The 24,927-nt window shown below is 43.5% G+C and overlaps 12 protein-coding genes across 12 annotated transcripts; 6 read left to right on the top strand and 6 right to left on the bottom strand.

Moving 5' to 3' along the window:
- Positions 1-224: 224 nt before the first annotated feature.
- Positions 225-1,508, top strand: FA14DRAFT_118824 (translation elongation factor Tu; the record flags this gene model as incomplete). Its single annotated transcript, XM_025496315.1, has 1 exon — positions 225-1,508. The coding sequence occupies one exon, from the start codon at positions 225-227 to the stop codon at positions 1,506-1,508; it is 1,284 nt and encodes a 427-aa protein (XP_025357582.1).
- A 360-nt stretch (positions 1,509-1,868) lies between these two features.
- On the top strand, positions 1,869-2,931 carry FA14DRAFT_159402 (AhpC-TSA-domain-containing protein). Its single transcript, XM_025498195.1, has 4 exons — positions 1,869-2,335; positions 2,408-2,625; positions 2,697-2,760; positions 2,829-2,931. The coding sequence occupies exons 1-4, from the start codon at positions 1,997-1,999 to the stop codon at positions 2,865-2,867; spliced, it is 660 nt and encodes a 219-aa protein (XP_025357581.1). The 5' UTR covers positions 1,869-1,996; the 3' UTR covers positions 2,868-2,931.
- FA14DRAFT_12544 (kinase-like protein) lies at positions 2,753-5,789 on the bottom strand. Its single transcript, XM_025496705.1, has 2 exons — positions 5,732-5,789; positions 2,753-5,561 (listed from the first exon to the last, which is right to left on the bottom strand). Exon 2 carries the CDS (start codon positions 5,337-5,339, stop codon positions 3,123-3,125), a length of 2,217 nt encoding a protein of 738 aa, XP_025357580.1. The 5' UTR covers positions 5,340-5,561; positions 5,732-5,789; the 3' UTR covers positions 2,753-3,122.
- A 2,159-nt stretch (positions 5,790-7,948) lies between these two features.
- FA14DRAFT_113452 (phosphoglycerate mutase-like protein) lies at positions 7,949-8,626 on the top strand (the record flags this gene model as incomplete). The annotated part of the gene is made up of 2 exons (XM_025496013.1): positions 7,949-8,300; positions 8,394-8,626. Coding segments are annotated over 2 exons (585 nt in total), but the record flags the coding sequence as incomplete, so codon positions are not given.
- Positions 8,627-8,852: 226 nt separating this feature from the next.
- FA14DRAFT_12525 (uncharacterized protein) lies at positions 8,853-10,743 on the bottom strand. The gene has a single exon (XM_025496692.1). The coding sequence runs from the start codon at positions 10,698-10,700 to the stop codon at positions 8,883-8,885; it is 1,818 nt and encodes a 605-aa protein (XP_025357578.1). The 5' UTR covers positions 10,701-10,743; the 3' UTR covers positions 8,853-8,882.
- Positions 10,744-10,956: 213 nt separating this feature from the next.
- Positions 10,957-13,617, top strand: FA14DRAFT_129722 (DNA repair exonuclease). The gene is made up of 5 exons (XM_025496895.1): positions 10,957-11,299; positions 11,362-11,525; positions 11,593-12,968; positions 13,056-13,202; positions 13,266-13,617. Exons 1-5 carry the CDS (start codon positions 10,997-10,999, stop codon positions 13,520-13,522), a joined length of 2,247 nt encoding a protein of 748 aa, XP_025357577.1. The 5' UTR covers positions 10,957-10,996; the 3' UTR covers positions 13,523-13,617.
- A 54-nt stretch (positions 13,618-13,671) lies between these two features.
- Positions 13,672-14,935, bottom strand: FA14DRAFT_141390 (putative arginase). The gene has a single exon (XM_025497132.1). The coding sequence runs from the start codon at positions 14,802-14,804 to the stop codon at positions 13,839-13,841; it is 966 nt and encodes a 321-aa protein (XP_025357576.1). The 5' UTR covers positions 14,805-14,935; the 3' UTR covers positions 13,672-13,838.
- Positions 14,936-15,188: 253 nt separating this feature from the next.
- On the top strand, positions 15,189-16,439 carry FA14DRAFT_118475 (acyl-CoA dehydrogenase NM domain-like protein; the record flags this gene model as incomplete). Its single annotated transcript, XM_025496294.1, has 1 exon — positions 15,189-16,439. One exon carries the CDS (start codon positions 15,189-15,191, stop codon positions 16,437-16,439), a length of 1,251 nt encoding a protein of 416 aa, XP_025357575.1.
- Positions 16,340-17,449, bottom strand: FA14DRAFT_159398 (uncharacterized protein). Its single transcript, XM_025498194.1, has one exon. The coding sequence runs from the start codon at positions 17,052-17,054 to the stop codon at positions 16,602-16,604; it is 453 nt and encodes a 150-aa protein (XP_025357574.1). The 5' UTR covers positions 17,055-17,449; the 3' UTR covers positions 16,340-16,601.
- Positions 17,450-17,534: 85 nt separating this feature from the next.
- FA14DRAFT_152675 (uncharacterized protein) lies at positions 17,535-20,006 on the bottom strand (the record flags this gene model as incomplete). The annotated part of the gene is made up of 1 exon (XM_025497547.1): positions 17,535-20,006. One exon carries the CDS (start codon positions 20,004-20,006, stop codon positions 17,535-17,537), a length of 2,472 nt encoding a protein of 823 aa, XP_025357573.1.
- A 413-nt stretch (positions 20,007-20,419) lies between these two features.
- Positions 20,420-23,344, top strand: FA14DRAFT_176569 (uncharacterized protein; the record flags this gene model as incomplete). The annotated part of the gene is made up of 1 exon (XM_025500682.1): positions 20,420-23,344. One exon carries the CDS (start codon positions 20,420-20,422, stop codon positions 23,342-23,344), a length of 2,925 nt encoding a protein of 974 aa, XP_025357572.1.
- A 138-nt stretch (positions 23,345-23,482) lies between these two features.
- FA14DRAFT_117234 (succinate-CoA ligase) lies at positions 23,483-24,796 on the bottom strand (the record flags this gene model as incomplete). The annotated part of the gene is made up of 1 exon (XM_025496221.1): positions 23,483-24,796. One exon carries the CDS (start codon positions 24,794-24,796, stop codon positions 23,483-23,485), a length of 1,314 nt encoding a protein of 437 aa, XP_025357571.1.
- Between the last annotated feature and the right edge of the window lie 131 nt (positions 24,797-24,927).

Below are 24,927 nucleotides of genomic sequence, written 5' to 3'. Positions count from 1 at the left end.
AATACGGAACACGGATTCAAGGTCAAAGCAAAGATTGCAAGCGAGACACACTCTTATTCGATACAATCACCTTGCCATCCTATTCAACACAAGTCATCATGCTCGCCCTTCGTCAACAATCAGTCAGAGCATTGAGCCGTCAATCGGTAAAGTCTCCAATGGCTTTCCGTGGTTTGGCTTCAACCGCTTTGATGAACGGTACACCAAAATCTTCCTCTTCCATGATGAACGTCTGTCGATCAGCACGTCAACAAGTTAACGTTCCCGCTTGCTTATTCGCACAAATCGGTAACACTCGTTCATACGCCGCAGAAGCAGGATCAAAGTTCGTTCGTAACAAGCCTCACATGAACATCGGTACAATCGGTCACGTCGATCATGGTAAAACAACATTAACTGCTGCTATTACAAAAGTTTTGGCTGAAACTGGAGGTGGTAAATTCGTCGATTATTCCGCAATTGATAAAGCACCCGAAGAAAAAGCTCGTGGTATCACAATCTCTACCGCTCATGTCGAATACGAAACTACAAATCGCCATTATGCTCACGTTGACTGTCCCGGTCACGCAGATTACATTCGTAATATGATCACTGGTGCCGCTCAAATGGACGGTGCAATCATTGTCGTTTCTGCTACTGATGGTCAAATGCCACAAACTCGTGAACATTTATTATTGGCACGTCAAGTTGGTATTAAGAAATTGGTCGTTTTCATCAACAAAGTCGATCAAGTTGACGATAAGGAAATGTTGGAATTAGTAGAGATGGAAATGCGTGATTTACTTTCCACTTATGGATTCGAAGGTGATGATACACCAATCGTAATGGGTTCAGCATTGGCCGCTCTTGATGGAAAAACACCTGAAGTTGGTGCAGAAGCAATTGTTAAATTGATGAAGGCTACCGATGAATGGCTTGACTTGCCACCTCGTGATTTGGAAAAGCCATTCTTGATGCCAGTTGAAGACGTTTTCAGTATCGCAGGTCGTGGTACTGTGGTTACAGGAAGAGTGGAACGTGGTAAGATCACAAAAGGTACAGATGTCGAATTGGTCGGTTTTGGACCAAGTATCAAGACAACCTTAACAGGTGTTGAAATGTTCCACAAAGAATTGGGAGAAGCTCAAAGTGGTGACAATGCTGGTATGTTGTTGCGTGGTGTTAAACGTGAACAAATTAAACGTGGAATGGTCTTGAGTGCACCAGGTACAATCAAACCAGTCAAGAAATTCGAAGCAACAATCTATGTGCTAACCAAGGAAGAAGGAGGAAGAAGTACACCTTTCCAAAACAACTACAGACCACAATTGTTCGCACGTACAGCCGATGTTACCGTTTCATTGACACACACTGGATCTGATGCAGATGAAAAGTTGGTCATGCCAGGAGACAATGTTACTTTGATCGGAGATTTGGTTCATGAAGTTGCATTGGAACAAGGAAGTCGATTCACATTGCGTGAAGGAGGAAAGACTGTTGGTACCGGTGTTGTATCCAAGTTGCTTTGAGGAGTTCTCTCAAAATACCAAAAATGTACCATCTTTTGTCTCGTAATAGAACCTTTTTTTCTCTGATTAGCACAGACGATCAAGTCAGTGAGCATTTACAGCTCATCAATATGATCAGTGCATACTTTAAGCAAGTCTCTTTATTCTCTTGTACCTTTTCAATGCTTCTTTCATATTCAACCACCGCTCAAACAATGTTCTCTTTGAATGATGATGTATTTCTTTTCTTCTCATGAGAATGGCACCATTCTTAAGCGCGCACGCACGGACTATAAGAAGAAATGAAATTGCATTAATTTACGGCATTAAAGCAGTATATTCAATGCACACACACACATACACATTCAACTTCCATTCATATCTTTATTCAATTTGCAATCGATTGCTTTCGCTGCTTCTCCGTTCCTTTTACTACCATCACATATTCTTTGATTTTTAAGATTTGTATCATTGACTTGAAGAAACTTCTGTCATATTTGTACTACACCATGTCAACTACTGAAGCCACAAGAAGAACATCTTCACGTATTGCAAATCGTGCTGCTCCACCTGCTCCTTCTACTTCCAAAGCAGCAGGATCAAGTAGCAAAAAACGAACAGCGCCCGTTGCAAAAACAAATACCGACAAAGAACCAACAACAACAAAGACGAAAAAGGTCAAAGCTGAATCATCATCTGATGATGCTGATGCTGCTGCTGACACAACTTCAAATGGAGGTGTTTTGAGTGTTGGTGATGCATTACCGAGCATTTCACTCAAAAATGAAACTGGAACGGAGGTAGATGTGAGCACATTGAAGAAAACTGTCATCTTTACCTATCCAAAAGTGAGTAATTTGGGGGGAAACAGAGTATATTGGATTACACCATACTGAACCACTCAAATCCACACACACCAGGCAAATACCGGAGGCTGTACGGCCCAAGCATGTCTATTCCGTGACGAATATGCTGAATGGACGAAATTAGGATTCCAAGTGTTTGGATTATCGAATGACGGTTTGACTTCATTGAAAAATTGGAAAGACAAAAAAGGTTTTCAATATCATCTCTTATCAGATCCAAAAAGAGATTTGATCGGTGCTTTGACGGGTTCTAAAACTCAAACACGTAGAAGGTGAGTAGACAATCGAGTCCGTCCAACATCCGATAGACATACCTCTGACGATCTCTTCTTCACTTGCTTAGCCATTTCGTCATTGATGGTGAAGGCAAATTGGCCCTCAGCAGCCTTAGTGTAAAGCCAGCAGAGGTGAGTATGTCCGAAACTTGCTGCAAATGTAAGCACACATTATCTAACTCTTACTCTCATCCCTTCAGAGCTCTCCTGCTGCACTGAAGTTCGCAAAAAGCTTGTAAGAATATGAATCTATCAATTTCTCTCTGATAAGCGTAATATGTACATGAGCTGAGAGCTAGAGCAAAGAGTTTGAAAGATGAAAAAGAGATGAATGATCTTGATTGGATGATAAGATTGCGTAGCAATAAAGACGCTCTTTGATGCGTTAAAGATGAAATTAGCAAGAAGAACGAAAAAAATAAACAAAGGGTTAAGAAAACGAAAAATGGGAAAAGAAAAAATAAAAACAAAAAGTCTATTTGCTCATTTGGTTTTTATGCTCGCACAACCGCCGGAGGTGAATTTGGTGATTTAGGTGGTGGACTTTTGGAATGCCTTTTTCGCAAAAACGCAACACCTTTAGAAAGACTGCTTGGTGGACTTTTTGCCGTTGATGGTTTGGTTGATGGACTTGACGTTCTTGCAATCGATTCACCACCACCTGTTTGTGTAGTTTGTTGAGCAGCGATCGAATCTTCTTCTATCACATCCAAAGAATCTTGTCTTTTTGGCGAACGTGGAAGTGGACTTCCATTTGCTGATCCACCTGCACCTGGAATCGTCATTTCTTGACAATTAGGTTCTGCCATTGCCGCACAACCAACATGGGTCTTATAAGGACAATCATCACAATCCATATAAGCACCAAATCCAAGTCTTTTCAAACAAACGTTGCATTTCGTTAATGCGTTTGCCAAGATTAGTTGATAAGGTAATTTGCTTGAATTTGGTAAATTGGCAGAAGGTGGCATAATCTCACTTGGCTTGCGTGTTCCATTCTTCACCAATGTGAATCTATGGTACAAGGCATTGGCTTCACAGATTGTCGATGCGATCGTTGCCATTGCCAAGGATGGATCAGCTCCATGATGGTGATCGTGGTGATCATGCTCAGACGAATGTGCAGTCATGTAGGATTGAGTAGTATCGTCTGCATCGGCGGCTTTCAATGTCTCGGCTTCAGACGCCTCACGTTTGGCATGAGAGTGAGTAGATCCATTATTGTCAAGCAAAGGACTGAGAGGCGCACGATGACGGACAGTAGCCGTAGATCCCGCAACGCCTTCATCGCCTTTCATTGTAGCGTTACCCGTCATTTTAGACAATGATGATGCCAAAGAAGGGTGAACCACTTGTCTTGAGGGACGTACGACCGAGGTACTGTATTCTTCCTCCTTTGTCGATGAAGATTTGGCGTTGTCATTTGCTTCTACATCAAGATTCCTCCATGCCGATGAATTACTAGTAGATGGCATGTGTTGCATCCATGAAGCAGCGGGTACGGTCTCGTTATCCGTTTCATCCCACCAAGGATTACCGTGACCGGCAACCTTGTAAGTACCTGCAGCTTGGATCGTCTCTGCAACCATTTGACTTCCATTCTTTTGACCGATCGTCATCTTCTCAAGAGCACGCAATGCTTCTTCAACATCTTCATCGCTGCTGTCCGATCCGTTTCGTTCATGTGATTCTTCTTGAATTGGTGTTTGTCGAATCTTGTTTATTTGCGATGTGCTTATCTGACCTTCAAAGCTTGGCAATCGGCGTGCAGTTGATTTCTTGTTCTTGGCTGATTTATTGCCAAGAACTGCAGCCAAGCTGTGGCCACGCAAGCTTCCAACATTGTTCAATGTTCCCTTCTTAAACTCACGGTTGACGATCTCTTGTTCGATCACACGAAGACGTCGAATGACTTGTCGCATGTCCGGTCGTTCATCTGGCTCGATCTTTGTCATATCAATGCACAATTGAATGAAATCAGCCGGACATCCGTCACTTGCCATCTCTTTGATTTCGTCTACATCCACTCCAAAGCTTGGCAGCTGTCGCTTGAATGTGCTTGGGTCGACGAGATGACGAGAGATGATCTCACAAAAGATGACACCCAAAGAGAAAATATCAGATGGCAAACTGAAATCGACACCCATCAAAATCTCTGGGGACATGTATCCGTCTGTACCGCAATAACTTATACGGCGCATCTCTTCTTGATTGCGCGCTGCAATTCTTGCGAAACCGAAATCGCAAACTTTGATTCTTTGATTGTCAGTGACGAGAAGGTTCTCACCCTTTAAGTCACGGTGCATGCAGTTACGTGCATGGAGATAAGCAACAGCTCTTGCGATATCCGTAGCATAGCTGATACGAAGCGGCCAATCGAAAGGCTTCTTTTTGTCAGCGATATGTTGACGTACATTTGGTCCAACAAATTCGGAAACAATGTAGATTCTTCCGTCTAGACCTGGGCTCTTTGTGAGACCGATATATTGAACGATGTTCGGGTGTCTTGCTTCTTTCATCAGAACGCATTCACGTTCAAAGTATTTCTCGACATCGTATGTGTTGTTCGGGAGAACCTCTTTGATGGCAACTTCTGTACCGAGATATTCACCTCGAAAGACCACTCCGAAACTTCCACCTCCGACCCGGACCCAGTCTCCGCCTTTTGGACCGGAAAGATCTTCAAATTTGATCACGTCAAAGCGATCCATCTTTGCTAGTTTTTTGAATATATTCTCTCTGGCAGTTTGTCTCTTGAGAGCTTCGGGGTCAACAGCTTTGCTGGGAGGCTGAGCAGGAGGAGTAGCTGGCTTTGCTTTCTCTTTGCTCTCGTCTTCGAGCGCTGGAACCTTTTTCCTTTGGGGAAGGTTTGGTGGGGCCTCGAGTGGTGTTTGTTCTTCACCTTCTTCAAGGAAGGGGTTTCTAAAGATAGTCTGCATTGTTGAAAATTGTAGAGATCAGTAAGTATGTGATCGTCGTAAAGAAGAAGGAAGAGACACATTCATGATATACGATTTTCAACAAAGATATCTTGTTCTGGTCCCTGGTTTCCACATAGGAACTGAATGCCAGATGTCTCCTGAATGAATCACTAAATACTCACCTAGCTGGAATTTGTTTATTCGCGCCGAGATACGATTTACCTTTTTCGATCGTTAAAGCGCGGTAAAACCCCTGGCTATGAATAAATGAAGAGCAAGCCACCGGTACGCTTCCAAATGTGCCGGTATTGAGCTAATAGCGACGGGAAATGTTTGTATGAGCTGTGTTGGAGGCTGTGTAATTGTGTGCTGAGCAGGTTGTTCACCGAGACAGCTTTTGAATAATTGTACAGTTTTTCTTTTTCGTTACTGTGGGAATGTCGTTATGAAGTCGTTTGTCGTAATGTCATTAAAGTGCGGATTTCATAAAAAAGGGATTTGGTAGATGATCTCCTAGGTCGTTATTGGAGTGAGGTCGGGGTAAGGGTAAGAGAGGGGTAAAAAGTAGATGGGTGATGATGATGGGAGTCAAGCTTGAAGTAGGGGAACAAAAAAGCTGTTAAAAAAACACAAACACAAACACACTCTATGCGTGCTGTGCAAGTCCGATGTGCGCGTACGCTGTGTTTTCTAGCACACACACACACACGAAGAAACATGCAAATTCAGCAGGGGCACCAAATGGGATAAATCTTATTGACCTATCCGATGGGAGTGGAGTGAGTGGCTTTGTTTGTCTGTCCTAAAGAGAGAACCGCACTTAATTAGCCTATTGTATTCGCACGAATGTGTTTGCTCGATTAGGCTACTTACACTGAAACTCAATTTGATTGGCAATTGGATGTGTTCAAGTCACACAAACAACTTTAATCTATTGTATGCAATAACCCTATAAAACAGACAGGAGATCCTTTATTCTTCAAGTCATAAGTATTGACGAACAAGAAAGCAAAAGGCTGTGTTATATATCAACAATGATCTCGATCATGTTATGTTTTTGATATGACCATCGAGAATGACATCATGTTAAAATCGGCAAGTGAATATCAACAAACTTGCCTTTATTTTCATGTTGATCTGTTGGGTAAGATTCTATTCGATTATGTCACACAACATTGATAATAGGGGCTGTTTTTTAAAACGTATGATGGTTCTGAACAACAACATAAAAAGTACAAAAGTATCCGAAGCTAAGAAGAATACTTTTTTGTTCAGGCAGAATTCCAGTTGTGTTGGTTGTGGAGTGTTTTATGCACCTTCAACTCAGGGGCGACGTACATGCATTACATGGCTTGATTTAAGCTTGAGTGAGGAACTCCGTATAATCTACGCGCTGCCCCCGTCGCCGCCCTAATTGACGCGTTCTGTAAGTGTTGATCTTTTATTAATCGGATTTTAGCTTCGGACTTTATGAGATTACACCTTCCGCTTTAATCTGGGCCGGAAAACGTGACTAATATTTCACTCCTCCTCAAAGATTGTCACAAGTTCTTTCCTCTCTACCATGATGATCATCGGAGGGGATTAAGAATCTAAAACCAAGCGCTTACTTTTCCACTGGTTAATATGATCACCAATAGAGAGACACACCGACTTAAGTTGCAGACTATGTTATCACCAGAAGATGGAAGACGATTTCTATCAGTGGATATAGCTTCTCCTATGATCTTTGTAGTGATCGAAATGTTCAAGACTGTGTTTTATTTGTGAATTCAATTTTTAGAAACAGATGGAAACCCGGAAAGTTTATGTCTCTCGAATATTAGATAAGCAAGAAAAGATTTATAAAGACGGGCTTAAAATGTGATAAAACATAACTTAATTTTCGTCATTGTGCAGCTTTGGGATTTTTTAACTCAATCACACAAGATGCCTCATTTAGGCTGAATGAATGTAAGCGTATACGCCTGCGCCACAGACAGCGCCAAAGAATAAGGCGAAAGGGCAGTGTGAATTTTTATTTAAGCTACTAACAAAAAAATGGTGAAAGAGATTTTACACCTCTAGTCAGCAAAGCCGAAGAGATTCTGCTAAAGTGCCTTACGGGTTAGCATTCATTACCCTTTCTTCTTCTAATCTTTACTACATTCATCCAATCACTTCCAACAACTTTTTGTTGCTGGGACAATCATTCAAAAAAGCTAATGTCAGCACCGGTAACATTATCGCCTTCTTTGTTAGATTCAACACAATCACGAAATGGTGGTGGTGCAGGTGCAAACGGCAAGAAATCTTTCGTAGGTGGAGTACCGTTGAACAAAGATGATAGTTTCACTTCTTCATCGGAGGGAAGACGGTATAGCAATATAAGTTCAACAAGTGCTGGTTATCGATCACGTTTACGTATTTTGATCATCAGACATGGAGAAACGGATCATAACGTACAAGGAATCATTCAAGGTCAATTGGATACAGATTTGAACGATATAGGTAGAAAACAGGCGCATTATGTCGCGCAATATTTGGCAAACGAACATATCGATGAGGTATACTCTAGTCCTCTAAAAAGAGCTAGCGACACAGCAAAAGCCATCGTGGAACAGAATCCAAACCGAAAATACGATCGAATGCAATTCTGGTACGATAAACGGCTGAAGGAGCGCGGTTTCGGTTCACTCGAAGGCAACAAATACGATCGATCAAAACCAAAGAGGGATTCAATCGATGGCATCGAACAAACAACTGTCTTTTGTGCTAGGCTAGCGTCTTTCCTCTCTGATGCAGTCGTTCAATCGGCTCCATTTGAGCAAGCTAAAACAAATTCAGAATGGGTCGATGAACCAGATACCGATGCTACCACATATCCGGCCGAAGAATTAGGGAAAGTACAAACATCTGGTCCTCCGCCACATCTAAATCGGGCAGGCTGTTCAAGAACGATTGCGGTTGTTGCACACGGAGCTGCAATTAGTGCAATGGTGGGAAATGTTCTTTTGGATACAGGAATAGCGGCAATGTCGGCCGGAGTTCAAAGGACGCGGATATGGAATTGTAGCGTGACAGAAGTGATCGTGAACGATATTGATAGCTTACCACTCCTACCGAATGGCAAATTGGATATGTCATCTTTGGCAGATCGGCAAGGAAAGAAAGCATTCGTTGTTGAACGTTGGGCGGATGTACGACATATACCTGCAGATTTAGAAGAGGCAGCAGCAACGGGCGCTGCTAATGGCAGTGCGGATGAAATGATTGGTAGAAGTACCAAATGAAGATTTGCTATTTATATGTACAATGTGCTATGCTAGTAATGCTACATCATCTAGACGATATCTATTGAGGTTGTGATTCTTGCTGTTGAGCAGGATCGATCGGTTTAAGTTGAGCAATGAGATCTTGAGATGCTTGATTTGCCTGTAATAAATTACGAAGAGCAAAGATTGCCCTTTCACGTATGTATGGATTGTGTTCGTCTAATTGTGTTAGGTTGAGAACGTCCAACAAACCACCTTCTTCTCGAACGAGATCTTGCACTCGTTTTACACTATCTTCATCTTTTGGTCCACGTTTGAATGCGATCACACCCAACAACGCAACGAGATCACGTTTGAGCTTGTCCAGTCTGGGACGTTTGCTTGTGTTTGCGTCTTGGTCGCTTTGACTATGCGCTTTGCCTGTTGATGATAAGACATGTCCATCAGGAGCCGGTGCAGATTGAGACGCCTTCGTCGGTACGAATGGCGATACCGGAGGTGAAAAGACCGCTGTCGTCCTCATCAGGTGCAACAATTTGATCACGAAATCATCTTGACGAATTTGTTCAACACATCCTTCACACACTCGCAAGAAAGTGGGCTTCTTGGTCGTTTCTGTGGCCATTGCTAGATTGATCAAACATTGAAGTTGTAGGATCAAAGCGACGTGCACTTCTACTAATCTGCCATCCACAGCAGCATCTTTGCCTTTCTTTAGTGTGGTCTGCATTGTCTGATCAGCCCAATTGGCCAGCGAAATGAAACTGCTGGCGATACTTTGCAGGTCGCTTGCCATTTCGGAATCATAGTCTTGTACGCCAGAATGCAAATATGCATCTTGCAATTTCAGCAGTGTAATTTGTGCAGATGAAACGATCGATCCATCAATTCTCGACCCTTCAAATTGTTCAGGTTGAAGATTGGCATATGCTTGATCGAAGAGACCTGCTCGGAAAAGCCCAGTAAAAAGAGTGTACGATATCCCGAGACCTTCATACCTCCTCTGTCGCTCTTGACTTGCTTGTACGGATGGCTGTAAACTCACTCCATATCCAGAATCTCCATCTGATTTCACTTGCTCACCTTCTTCTTCCTCTTCCTCCTTTTCGTCCATTTCAAGACTTGTGTCTATATCGTGCAAAAGGCTTCGCATAATGTTTGCTCCAGCATGATTTCTAGCAATGTCTAGGCATCTCTTTTTGCTATCGAGGATCATATTGATTAATAGGATTTGTGCGGCCATCTTGGTTCCCTGATCTTTTGAGTCTAGCAATCGACAGACTAAATCAGATGGAGCACGAGCTTTTGTGTCCGTCTTTTCGCTTTCAGCGCCCAAAGAAAGATGGTTCTGCCACATCTTTTCCTGTAGGTCTTGATTATCTGTGATGATGTTGGATAGCATTTGTACCAAAGCACGGGTCAACAATTTTGCTTCGTCAATATCCTCCAAAGCAAAAGAAGTCGTGGACCACAGCGCCTTCAAGGCTGAATCAACCAGAGAAAAGAACATGGTTTGACCTTTCGGATTATCAGCGACAACATTGCGAATCAAACGTGCCAAAAGAGTTGCCGTTCGTAGTCCGCTCGTTTGGGGTTGGTTATCGTTTCCCGGCACTATTTCTTCTATTCGGTTTCCGCCATCATCTATTGAAGCCAGTGCAGAGCTTGCATGTGATGCAGTTCTTGTCCAAACATTTCCTATCGTGATAATAGATTCATTCGGTAAGTCTTCATCGCCAATGAATGCCAGCCGAGCTTCTTTTGAGCCGGCTAATTGCTTACTTTGCGTTTCAAGCCATGTCTCATTTTGCTTCCACTGAGTGAATATAGAAATATCTTCGTGATTTGCATATGAAGAGGGAGATCTGAATCGTTCAGCCAGCTCCCGAGCGCTCATCACTCTTCCCTACTTTTAGTCGAGGTGATGATGAAGACTGAGGATGAAAACGTCTTTCATAAAAATCAAGATTCGGAAATAGCATTTATCTTAGCGTAACGACAAGAAAGTCGGATATTGTACGCGTAAAGAGGAAGAAAGTTGAACAAACGCGTGTGTGATAGAATTAGAAGCGGAGCTGAGTCTAGAGAGTGTGCGAAACGTTAAAGCCGTGCTTAGCAGACCAACACTTTCTTCTGCATAAACACTTTCAGTCCACCATCATCGAGGAGCAGAGAGGACATTCCATTGCAGAGATGGCACCAAAAAGAGCAAGAAGAGGCTCTCGTGCTTCTAGAGGAGATACAGAGAGTGTCCCCGGATCACAAGTACAAGAGCGGGAAGAAGAGACTGACCAAATAATCCAGCAAGAGAATGGACAAAATGGCAATTCTTCCAATGGCGCAACACACAACCAAGAACAAGATGATGACCCAAACCACGTAAAGATCATGCTGGCAACGGACAATCATGTAGGTTACATGGAACGTGATCCTGTTCGTGGATCTGACTCTATCAATACTTTTCGCGAAATTCTTCAAATGGCGAAAGATCATGACGTGAGTAGATGCACGCATACATTGTGTATTACACATACTAAGCCGAACCTTTTGTCACTCAGGTGGACTTTATTTTGCTTGGAGGTGATTTGTTTCACGAGAATCGACCTTCACGTACTACTATGCATCAAGTGATGGGCGCTTTGCGAGAGTTCACGCTTGGCGACAAGCCGGTATCGATTGAACTGCTGAGTGATCCCAACGACGGTAAACCTGAAGGATACCAGTGAGTGTGCATTCATGTATAGAAAAAGGCTGTGAAGCTTACCTTCGGTGCTTGAAACCTCCCTCAGATTCCCGGCGGTCAATTACGAAGACCCAAACCTCAACGTTGCTATCCCAGTGTTCTCTATACACGGCAATCATGATGACCCACAAGGTGTAGGGCCAGAAGGCGCTCTTTCAGCTGTTGATTTGTTGTCCATTTCTGGTCTGATGAATTACTTCGGAAAAGTAGAGCTTCCATCTGCCGATGATGTTGCGAAGAAAGGTTCAACACAAGCGCCTGCTAAAGGTGGTCTGTCTGATGTTGGCATTCGAATTCGTCCGGTTTTGCTGCAAAAAGGAGATACAAAGATTGCACTTTATGGAATGGGAAACATCAAAGATGAAAGGATGAATTTTGAATTGCGCTCAAATAGAGTGAGAATGTATCGACCAAGAGAGGATCCTGATGATTGGTTCAACATTCTTGCTATTCATCAAAATCGAGCAGCTCACAACCCAAAAGCTACTGTACCAGAGGGCATGTTTGATGATAGCGTTCACTTGGTCGTTTGGGGCCACGAACACGAACAGCTCATCAAGCCACAGTCTGTTGGTGGAAAGCGCTATTTGATCAGTCAACCTGGCAGCAGCGTTGCTACCAGTCTTTGTCCAGGTGAAGCAGCTGAGAAACAGGTTGCGATCATCCACGTGAAGGGCCGCGACTTTACCATGGAGCCGCTTACACTCAAGACAGTACGACCGTTCGTGATGGACGAGGTGGATTTGGACGAAATTGTAGATCAAGCGAATTTACGGATTGATGATAAGCAAGGTGTGACGAAGCTCTTGAAACGCAAAGTGAAAGATCTCATCGAACAGGCAAATCAAGAATGGGACAGCAAGCACGCAAACATTCCGATCGATGAGCAACCAGAACGCATGTTACCACTCGTCCGTTTACGTGTTCTTTACACTCGTCATGAGATGGGCAATCTGGTTCGGTTTGGTCAAGAATCTACAGAGATTGTTGCTAATCCGAGAGATTTACTGCAATTCAGCAAAAAGAAGACGGAAAATGCTTCTAGAAAGAATGCTGGCAATACAGAGGATTATCTCGAGCCCACTGACGATATGCTTCCTTCAGAGAAGTTGGAGAAGGTCAGTATGAGCGATCTCGTTCGCACGTATTTGGCAACACAATCTTTACACATCCTCAATCCGACCGGCCTTGAACGTGCGGTGATGAAATTTGTTGAAAAGGACGATAAAGATGCCATTGGTCGGTTTGTCGAGAAGGAATTACGTTCCACGAATTCCAATTTAGTCACAGGCAATCCGGATGAACAAGCTTTGGATGCAGAATTGGATCGTATTCGAGGCGAAAAGAATCGCGCTGCTGATGACGAACGTGCGGCGAATGATCAAAGCGATGATGATGGCGGACCGAGAAGGGGCGGCACAAGTCGCTCTAAACCAACATCACGAACAACAAAAGGTCGAGCAGCAGAAAAGGATGATGATCGATTTGGAAACTTGAATGACAGCTTAGACGAATCTGACAATAGCTCATTGGGTGACTTTGACATCCCTGATCCTGCAGTTGCTAAAAAGTCTACTGGTCGATCCACAACTACTACTCGCGGCGGTCGTGGAGGTGGCCGTAAAGCGACTGCTGCCCGATCACCGCAGACTCAACGTAGAGGAGGAACTCAAACAAAATTGATGTTCCGTGGTCAACAGAGCGATGATGATGAAGGAGAGATTGATGAGGACGATGAACCGCCAACTCCTGCCCCCAAAGCAAGTTCTCGAGCAGCAGCTTTGGCTGGCCCACCTAAAAAGAGTACAGCTAAAGCTTCGAAACCAGCATCTTCCCGAGCAGCAGCCTTGGCATCGACCAGTTCAGGCCGTCGTACGTCTGGTACCCGCGCAGCAGCACGTAAAGCTACAACCCGTCTTGCAGGCGATGATGTAGAGGAAGAAGACGGTGATGATGATTTCGAGATGGTTGAGTAGAGAAGAGGGGGTGGGAAAGAATGACTGTAATTGTACCTGTAAAAACAAAGACTGTCACACATTGTACACTAAACACACGAATAATAATCGAAAAGAATTGAATTAAATTTGATTGATTGATTGATGTGCTAGCAGTACAATGATACAGTGAAAATAGAGAATTAGCCCCGGCAGTCTACTTGAACTTTATAAATGATTAAAGGAGAAGCATTGATCAGAGCAGCAGTATTTTTGTGTACTTTTTGATTTATGTTCACATAGTATCTGTCTGCTTTTGATTTGTTTTGAGTTTGTGTGTTGTTTTTCTGAGAAATGCTTAAAGCAATGTTTCGCCGAATGCTGAACGAATTAAAGAGCATCCGATTGCGATCGTTTGTTCAGCATCACGTTCTTGCATTAAAGAAGGATTGACTTCCATCAAATCCATTGCGATCAAAGTACCTGTTTCGTACAATGCTTCGCAAATGTAATGACCTTCACGGAATGTCAAACCACCACGAACGGGTGTACCTGTACTTGGAGCAACGGAAGGGTCCAAAGCATCAACATCGAAGCTGAGATGGATTGGTCTTTCACGTTTACCTTCGCCTCCATTAACGTAATCCAATGCCATATCGACAACTTTTCCGATGCCGTATTTGTCTACTTCGTGCATAGAGAATGCTTTGATGTTGTTCTCCTTCAAGATTTTGCGCTCGCCCGAATCAACGTCACGCAAACCAATGTAGACAACACTATTTGGTTTCAAAAGTGCTTTTGAGGGAGGTGTCCATTTGTTGAACGGTTCAACATCCGTTCCAGGTAAACCAAGCAAGAAGCTTACTGGACAGCCGTGCAAATTACCCGAAGGCGTAGTTTCGGGAGTATTAATATCGGCATGAGCATCTACCCAAATCAAAGCAGCATCAGGATGAACGCGTAAAGAGCCGGTAACGGTTCCCAAACCCAAACTATGATCACCTCCGAGTGTTAAAGGCATTGAACCATTACGAGCATGTTGTTCAACAACGCTTGCAACACGTCTGCTAACTTCTGAAACGACTCTTGGATTTTTCATTACTCCAATATCTTCATCTTTTGCGATTTCTTTGTTAACATCTTCGAATGCTTGATGACCCGAGAAGCCAACTTGCCATCCTAATCCTTTTAATTGGTCAATTAATCCTGCTTCTACTAATGAATTTGGACCTGTGTCCACTCCCATACGACGTTGACCGCCAGAGAATGGACAGCCGATAACGGATACGCTCTTGGCAGGATAATGTTTAGGTGTATCAGCCATATCGTTTGATGGTGAATGTGTATGATGTGATGGTGTTAAAATGAAAGCTTATATGCGAATCCAACCTACAGGATAGATAATCTTATCGTTCATTCTTTCGGTACGTGTGCGGTGTTCCGCTTGTTCACACGGTTGGCATGAGTGTCACTTTCGCTTAGAGAGAGAAGGCTTCTTCTAGAACACACGTGTGCCTGCTTGCCTGTGTGCCTGCTTGTAGCCCTCAGTCACGGCTCCGCGGATTGTGCTCCGTTAAAGTGTACGCGTGCCCGGTACTCGGTGCATTCAGTGTCAACTTTCCCCGCATATTCAATTCAACATTAAAACCTGCCAAGAAGTTCTACCTTTTCTTTCTTCCAAGCTTCATCATCCCTCTCGAATCACATCATGGCAAGTCTACGATTGGCAGGATCCCGATTATGCTTGCGACAAGCTGTCAACAGTATTCGTCAACCTATCGCAAGACGGTCTGTATCTTTTTATAATTCACACGTTGCCGGATTGAATGATGAACAAAATGAATTACGTGAAGCAGTATCAAGTTGGGCAGAAAAAGAATTAGCACCAAGAGCAAGCGAAATTGATGCGACAAACAAAAGTCCAATGGATTTATGGCCAAAATTAGGTGAAATGGGATTACTGGGTATCACCGTTCCAGAAGAAGATGGTGGATTAGGTAAAGGATATTTTGAACATACTCTTGTAATGGAAGAACTTTCAAGAGCTTCTGGTTCGGTTGCCCTTTCTTATGGTGCACATTCCAACTTATGCGTCAATCAAATCAGAAGACATGGAACACCTGCTCAAAAGGCAAAATATCTTCCAGATCTGATTGCAGGAACAAAAGTAGGTTCGTTGGCTATGAGTGAACCCGGAAGTGGAAGTGATGTGGTCAGTATGCGGTCGACTGCAATCAAAAAGGGTGACAGGTACATCTTAAACGGAAGCAAATTCTGGATCACAAACGGACCTGTCTCTTCCACTTTTGTCATCTATGCGAAAACATCTCCGGAAAAGGGCTCAAAAGGCATCACAGCTTTCATCGTTGAGAGGGATTGGAAGGGATTCTCTACTTCACCCAAACTCGACAAGGTCGGAATGCGTGGTTCGGATACCTGTGAACTAGTCTTTGAAAACGTTGAAATTCCAGAAGAGAACGTTTTGGGCAAAGTAGATGGAGGTGCAGCAGTCTTGATGTCAGGTTTAGATTTGGAAAGATTGGTTTTATCTGGAGGCCCGTTAGGTTTGATGCAATCAGCTTTCGATTTTGCAACAGATTACGCACATCAACGTACCCAATTCGGAAAACGAATCGCAGAATTTCAACTCATGCAAGGAAAGATTGCAGATATGTATACCAAATTGAGCGCTGCTCGATCATACGTTTATGCAGTTGCAAGAGCATGTGATGCCGGTCATATCTCTAGGCGTGATTGTGCAGGCGCAATCCTTTACTCAACCGATCGTGCCATTGAAGTGGCTCTAGAAGGAATGCAAACGTTAGGTGGTAATGGTTACATCAAGGAATACCCAATGGGTAGAATTCTAATGGATAGCCGTTTATACGCTGTAGGAGCCGGAACACAGGAAATCCGCCGAATGTTGATCGGAAGAACATTCAACGAGGAGCTTGCTTGAAGGGCTTGTTCCCCATCTTTGTACCCTACATCTACAAAAATTCCATTCGCACTTTCACTCAATAATGTAGGCCTCTAAAAAGCGTCTAAAGATCGATTAGAATACTAAGTTTGATACAATTCTGAAACACCTATGTGACTGCAATTCCTCCAAATGCTCCATTTACTTCTTCTTTGGTCCACCAAGAGGGGCTCCGACATTAGCACCACGCAATTTCACACCCAAAGCACGTTCCATCTTTGCCATAATTTGCGGATTAGGTTGAGCTTTTCCCGATTCGTATTCCTGAATGACTTGAGGTTTTTCATTGATTCTTTGACCTAAATCTTTTTGTGTCCATCCTTTTTCTTGACGTGCTTGTCCGATTGCCTTTCCAACCGTTGGAGCAACTTTTGCCGGTGGTGCAACTTCATTATCACGATCTAATTTTGCCAAATGTGCATGATCAGGTCCGGCGTGACCTTTATTTCCTCCTGCGGCCGTTTTACGATCGTTTTCGGTCACTGCTCCAACTGCACGAGCACGTTCGAGAGCTGTTGGACCACGTTCTCCACCACCGCCACCTCCTTGTGGTCTTGCCTTCTTTCCAATGATTACGGTATCGAAGTCTGACATTTTGTTATTGCTGTCTGTGTTTTAAGATATCTGACAATTGCGTTTGAGGAGAGAATATCTGTCTTTAAGTTGATCGCCTACTCAAGTTGTTGATCAGAAGACGTTTGTCTGTGTAGGTAGATTTGTGATGATTGTTGTGGTTTTGAGAAGAAAGTAGTTTAAACCCGTCAAACAGCATACATTTGCTCCACTCACTCCACGCCCGTCCGGCCGCCCTGCGTTCATTGCGTCAGCTGTAATTAGTCTCAGGCGTAAAGAAGGCAAGGACAGTTTCTCTTGTGTTCTACTAGGCACTACTTCAGTCAAACTGCTTACAGCCGAAGGCCACGCGACTCGCCCGCAGAATTGCCTGTCTGTAGTCTATCCCCTGACTCATTCTCTGTCCAGGCCAAGAGCATATTATATCATAACCATGAAAAGGAAGCAACTATAGTAATAGTACATTTAAATACAAGAAATTATATACAAAACACCTTTTTGTCAGATTGGCATTGTGGGCAACATACTTGCATGAAGAGAAGTGAAATAATCCGAATTTCCAGGTTGAATTCCATTTTGTTGAACGGCTTCAGATGATACATAATTTTGATTGTTGTTTACGTTTAAATTGTTTGCATTATTATTATTAGCAGCCAAGGAATCCCAATCACCTCCCAATGAATTTATCAATGCATTCCATTGACCATCATTCAATGCTGGCCACCATTCTCCCGATTCTGGCGTTTCTTCAGCTATGCTATTGTTCCTGCTATCGCTCGAATGATTACCAGATGTATTTGTTTGTCCTGGAATTTGTTCTGGTGAAGAGAAAAAGGAGGCACTCGAAGCGTTCATAGGATCGTTAGAGAGTGCATTATTTCGATTCGCACTATAGCTGGTATTGCTCTTTGTCGAAGAAGGCGTTCCGGCTTTGGACAACTTTTTCAGATACGCTGGTGATCGATTTGGTGCATCCGCTACATGAGCAACGCCAGGAGGAATATGACCCGTACCCTCTTCTGGCATCAAACTTCTAAATCCCGGCCAAGTCTCCTTATGTGCTTTCCGTGAATGCTCAGTATTTACGCTCGATTCGAATTGTTCTCTCTGCTTTGCCATACTTTCCCTTTCTCGCAGTCGAACTTGTTGTCTCTTTCCCGTCTTTGAAGCTGTGAATTTAGCCCTCAGAGTATCTCTGCTTGTGCATAAAGCGATTAATAACTCTTCACATCTTTGTGCGACACGATCCTTCAAACTCAACACCGAGAGCGCATCTAGAACCTCGAAGATCTTGCCTGCAAACCAATCCAGCTCCGCACTGGTTTCCTTTTGTTCTTCTTCTCCCAAATAGACAATCGCAAACGTCGAAGCAGCACAGAATAAATGACCTGAAGTCCAAGAAGGGCTATATGCCAGATAAGGGCTAGTAGCGAGGCTTATGATGCTCGGAACTGCTTCGATAATACATTTTGCATGTTCCAAAGCAGACACTCTCAATTCGACAGGAGCGTCAGAATCCAACAAGAATTGTCGAGTGATCGTACACCTTTGCCTTTTGAATGATGTATAAAGGATCAGCGATTGACACGCTCTTCGAATCGAGCCTGGCGAGTTCATCGTACTGAGATTACAAGCGTCTTCGTACTTTAAATCCCCACTTAACGCTTGCTCTGCCGTAAGTTGAATTTCCCTATCCAAATCCCTTGCAGCTTGGTATCGTTCTGCAGGCGAAAGGCGTAGGAAGTTTAGTAGAAACAATGACGTTTTGTGAGCACAAAGGGAAATTGAACTCTTTCTTAAGTGAAAAGGGAATGATGATAAGACATCCATAGTACCGCCGACCAATTTGCCAGTTTTGGTATCGTAGCATTCATCCGTATAGTAAGCGCCATGCTGGAAATTGGATCGTTCAGGTAATGTGGGAGTTCTTAAGAAATGAACTGATAGGAACCTGTCCAGCATTTCAATATCCAATGCCATTCTCCTTCGCAATTCGATCTCCCAATCATTCATAGCCGGTAGATTCCATTTGTCCTCATCAAAAAGATGGATTGCACGTGCATATCGTAATAGCTTGCCCATCTCAATATCACACGAGTCTGGCCATCCGTTGTGAGATAAGTAGAAGGCGAGATAAAGTTGGGCTTGTACTAGATCCGGTCCTTGGGGTATGATTGTGAAAGGACTGTCACTAGGTAATAATACCCTATATCCATGCTCCATGAAAAGCTTATGATCTTTGCTGTACGGCAAACGTGAGACAGGATGTGATGCTGGTGCTAAACAAAGAGTATTGCCAATCACAAACAGTGTCAGAGCAGCAAACGTTCTCGGGACTGGCTTTCCATCTGCGAAATTCTTCCACATTTCCATATACATTTTCGAATTGATTGCTGATAAGAACCAAGTTACTTCGACAAAGTAGCAATCCAAAATGCTTTCCGCTTCTTCACGAGGAGGTAGCCAAGCACTGATTTCATCCCAACGAACAAACGCATTCACTCGATCAGCAACTACATCCACCATGTCCGTTCTCCCCAATTGCGCCTCCAGTCCACTCAACGTTGCTTTGACAGATTGAATAGCAGATAAGACTGTTGAGCGGTCAAAATCGCTTTCCTTTTTGTCTGCAGTGGATGTAGTTGAGCGTTTGTTGCCACCATTGGTAGTCGAGCTTTTTGCTTCAGCTTCTGTTGAATCTGTCTTTTTCCGTATCTTGTTTGGCCTTTGACTTGGCGGTAGTGCCTGATTTGCACTTCTGGCCTGATTTCCTTTTTCTTCCTTTCTAGTTTGACTAGATTTACTAACTGCATCGTCTTCCATCACTTCTCCTGTATAACAAAATCGTTCCGTATTCCGCAATACACACGAAGAGCATGGTTCAGTTCGATCGCATTTTGATTTTCTCTTTCTGCATGGCAAACAACTTAGCCTTTGCATGCCGATTGGCACTTCCGGTTGTTGTCCTGTCATCCTATGTGGATCGCCTTATGTGGCGTGGTATCCGATTTCACAGCTTGGCGTATTAGTGGTTGTGGCTGGTGGGGAAGGTGTAAAAAGTCAGGAACAGATTCATGAGTAATAAACGTTTACTCTTCGGAAATCCTCATGACCAAATCAATAAAAAAGAAACCACTTGACATTTTGACACTTGACTGTGATTATGCCTCAATTTTTATCCGATAATTAAATAAAAACAAAATGGCCCGCTTTCGGTAGAGCATCGTGCGCACGTACGCACGCCCACGCACACCCTCCAGGGTTACAGGCGCTAAAAGGAAAGCCACCTGCTTAAAGTGGGCCAGTCCGTAATCCGAATTAAAAGCGTGGTAAGAAGATTGACAATGCACGAACAACATTTCTCTCCACACCCATCATTAACAAGAATGACAAGTCTAGCAAGTTCAAGCTTCGAAAACATTCTTGTGAATCATAAAAAGGCATTGCAAGATACAGGACCAAATTATACAGACATCCTACGCGATCCTCTCCTCACAAGTAGTAGAGTACTAACATCAAAGGAGCTGGACATATTCTTGACCAATTCTCATCAAGCTGAGAAAGAAGCACAAGCAAAGGCAGAGGAAAGTAAGAGAGCGCTTTCCAACAGCCTCTCTATTCTTTTGGCACATACAGATGGTAAAGCAGAAGAATTAAATCAGCTCCCAGATCAAATTGAAACGCTAGAGGATGAATTAGCAGAACTTTGTGCGGAATTAAGGGGAGAAGGACCATCATCTTCTGCCTCGCTATTGCAAACTTTGAGGGAGAAGCAAACAATTCTTGAACAGCTTGAAGCAACGCAAGATTCGCTAGCGATCTTGGCAAAAGCAGAAGATCTGAAAGACAAGGCCATCAAAGCAGAAACAAAGAATGCAGAAGGCGAAAAGTCACTCGTACATTTCACAGAACTAGCCGCTCTTTCGAAACGGGTTGAGAGTTTGGCCAATGGGGACTCAAAGTCGATCAAAGCTATCGAATTTGTCAATGCACAAAAATCGCAAGCATTTACAGCTTTGGCAAAAGCAAGGCAAGATCGATTGGACAGCGCACTAAAGAATGCTGGTTGGCCTCCTCCGCCGCCTGAACTCAAGCTGGAGAATGAGCCAGTCCAACAATCTCCCGAGAAGATTTTGCTGCAATCGACAGAGGTGCGAGCTGCATGGCGAGAGTTGATGATTCTGCAGAGAAAGAGTGAGCAAATTGGCGTTTTAAGGCCATCGTCAGCTCGTATGAGCTCAACCGAGGATTCGGCTACAGTCGATTCTTCTTCACAACCCTCGCCAGGCTCAAAGGCTTACCAGCCTCTTCTTACCGTCGAATGTCTCCTGAAACCGCTCTTGCTACGATTTTACTATCACTTTGATTCATCTAGAACGACAAACCGTTTGGACAAACCTGAGTGGTATTTGAATCACATGCTATCGATTTTGAAATCAAATATGCGCTTATTTGATCCATTTGGTGGTGCAATTGCTGTCTTGTGCAATAATGTCAGTAAATCACGCAAGTCACTTCGCTATGACCTCTCGGCAGAGCTATTACATGGACTACTACGGCCCTTGACACTCAAAGTTGAGTCAAGTATCGAACTACTTTTGCAAAATTCTCAATTGCTAAGTCATACGATCATGCAGACTGTGCAGTTTGATCAAGACGTTCGTGCAACGCTTATGCCAATCTTGCCAAATTGCTCACCTATCTATTTGGCTGATGCATTGCTATCAAACGAAACTGTGTTTGAAGCATGGGTGCAAAGCGAGAGAGCATTTGCAAGTGATAGACTGGACGAAGAAATGGAAAGCAAGGGCGCTTGGCTTGTGGGAGACGAAGATGGATTGGAAGCAGAAGCAACAGATGGAAGTTGGTCAGCAATGGCACAAGACGGACCGTCAACAGCTGTGAACGATGTGGATGATAACGATGAAAGTAGCGGGTCAATACGAATCAAGACGACTCGATCAGCAAGAGCAGTCATCTCGTTGATCGAAGGGCTGACGGTACGTTATAAAGCGCTACCGTCAATCAGTCATCAGCTTCCTTTCCTTTTGATTCAATTATCCGTCTTGCAAGGATACGCACAGCGTTTAGAGCGAAGTTTGGATGCATTTGAAAGTCTAAGCTCAGCTTTCTCTCGCGCAATTCCAGGTGCCATCTCTGGTGGAAGTGGCGGACCTAACGAAAGTCAAGGCATCAGCGGTGGTGAAGCAGATATGGTACGAGGTTTACGTGGCTTGGGAAGATTGCTGAAAGCATGCCTTTCTGCTCTATTCATTTCAGCTCATCTATCCTCACTTTCTTCGCAAAGTTTCTTTTTGATCATGGGAACTTCTTTGGCTAATACACGAGAAGGTGAAAAATTGATGGGCGATTTCCGTAAATGGGAAGGAGATGTAGAGGAACGTGAATTGGATCAAGCCAGTTTGGGCGACTTGGTCCGAAGAGGATGGAGGTCTGGAGGTAGATTGGCTAGTGGAATGCGTCCTTTGGCAACAAATGCACCTGCTGGAGGTCCGGCTGCAGAGTCAAGCAATCCTCTCGAAAAGACAACACAACCAATTGCAAGAGGTACGAATGACGGAATGGTGGATGTATGGGAGAAATCGCGCGATCGATTTGATACGTTAGCAAAACGAGCATTACGAGGTATTGAGAAGATGATCACCAGTGAAGTTCTAGAAGGAATGCGTACTTATTCGCAGCGAGACTGGAATGAAGATGAAGCCAATAGCGCACAAGAAGAGGAAGAAGGAGAGCAATCAATTTTTGACATTCCTACGCCATCTTTACTGTCGTCCCTCTCAACACTTTCTATGCATTTGAGTCATATGCTTCCTTCACTACCACGACTACAAGCAAACACGGTATATCGTGCCATTTCTGATAGTCTTTCAACTGCTGTGGTAGAACGAGTTGTATTCTCAGGAGGTGCACATCGATTCAACCTTCGAGGTGCTCAACGATTTCAACAAGATGTTCATCATGGTTGGATGGGAGTTGTGAATGATGTTTCTGTCAAATTGGTAGGTGCAAATAGCACGACAAGTTCACCGATGGGTACAAGACCACAAGCAAGTTGGTCATACTTGCTTGATGCAGTGAAGCTCCTATCGCTTACCGATGATGATATTGAAGATGCAGAAAAGGAAAAAGAAGTTCCTACCTTGCAACAAGCTTGCAGAGCTGCTTTTGAGCCTACCATGGCCGGTCCATCTTGGGAGCAGGTGGTTGAAATGCTCAATATTGATGATCGAATGAACTTACGAGTCGCTCGTGAGATCCTACGTAGACGAATTGAATGTCCTTGGTAGCTAATACTCTTGTTCATATTCACACCTGTTCTTCATTCGAGCAAATATTATTATATATGTCACATTGCAAAAGTATATAAAGAGAGTAAACGAAACACCTCTTCTAACGATTAGTATTTAATTGCCTCTTTCTTTCGTCTATGCCTTGGCACGAGCTTTGTCAGCCAAACTGACCACCAACTTAGCAGCTTCATCCAAATCGAAAACGGGATGAATCTTAACACCTGAAGTTTGATCAAAGTTTTCAATCACCTTCTTAGCGTCAGATTCTTGATTTCCACGTAGACGTGCGACGATATCAATGTTAACATCCTTTGAGATTGATTTAGCAGCCTCAACCAAAGCTTCTGCAACCTTTCCACTGGAAACGATACCACCGAAAACGTTTACGAACAAAGCTTTAGGGTCAGCAGACAATAGGAGCTTGAATGCTAATTTCATGGCTTCTGCATCTGCACCTCCACCGATATCGAGGAAATTGGCAGGGTTACCACCATTTAGTTTGACCACATCCATCGTGGCCATTGCCAAACCTGCTCCGTTTACCAAACATCCGATATCACCGTCCAATTTGATAAAGTTCAATCCTCTTGTTCCAGCCTCAACCTCATCAGGGTCCTCTTGGGTGGGATCACGCAATTTAGCAATATCAGGTTGACGAATCTCAACAGCGTTATCATCGAAGCCTAATTTTGCGTCCATGCACAATACTTCACCATCTTTGCTCTCTGCCATAGGATTAATCTCTACTTGTGTTGCGTCTTTCTCCTTGAAGAGTTTGTATAATTTGATGAAAGTGTCAGCGGCTTGTTTCTCTTGCTTCTCTGAACTGAATCCCAATTTCTTGGCAATGTCTAGAGCGGATTGTTGGTCCAAACCCTTTTGCAAATCAATCGGTGTTGTAATGATTGCATCTGGGTTCTCCTTTGCAACGTCTTCGATTGACATACCACCTTGGTTAGAAGCAATGAGGACGGGTAATTGAGATTGACGATCATTCAAAAGAGCGACATAGTATTCATGAGCTGGTGGTCTTGCTTCTGCCAACATGACAGCATTGCAAATTCTGCCTCCTGCACCAGTTTGCTTGGTGATGAGTTTATTACCAATCATCTTTTTTGCATAATCACGAGCTTCTTCTGGCGTTTTGATCAAATGAACACCACCTTGTAATCCCGAATCAAAATGACCTTTACCACGTCCACCTGCCAAAACTTGTGCTTTGATAACCATTCCTTTTCCGCCAAACTTTTTTGCAACTTCAAATGCTTCTTCGGCAGATTTAGCTGGGATTGATTTTGGTGTTGCAATTCCATATGAATTCAAAAGATCCATCGATAAATATTCATGAATGGATAAAAATCTTTTTTGTTGAACAATTTTTGGTCCATTTCGCATGATCGTACTTGCCGCATTTACACGGGCACGTAATGCACCTCCAAAAGGACGCATTGCCATTGAAGCAACCATATTTCGAGAATGTGTGTAGAAGGATGATGGTGATAGACTTTGTTCTCATAAACGGGCAAGAACGGTCCACATGTCAATAGTGTATGGCTGCTTTTACGCCCAGCGCCCTGTTC

The sequence above is a fragment of the Meira miltonrushii genome, assembly GCF_003144205.1.
Source record: "Meira miltonrushii strain MCA 3882 unplaced genomic scaffold FA14scaffold_1, whole genome shotgun sequence".
NCBI classification, from domain to species: Eukaryota; Fungi; Basidiomycota; class Exobasidiomycetes; order Exobasidiales; family Brachybasidiaceae; genus Meira; species Meira miltonrushii.
This window is presented reverse-complemented; position numbering and strand designations above follow the sequence as displayed.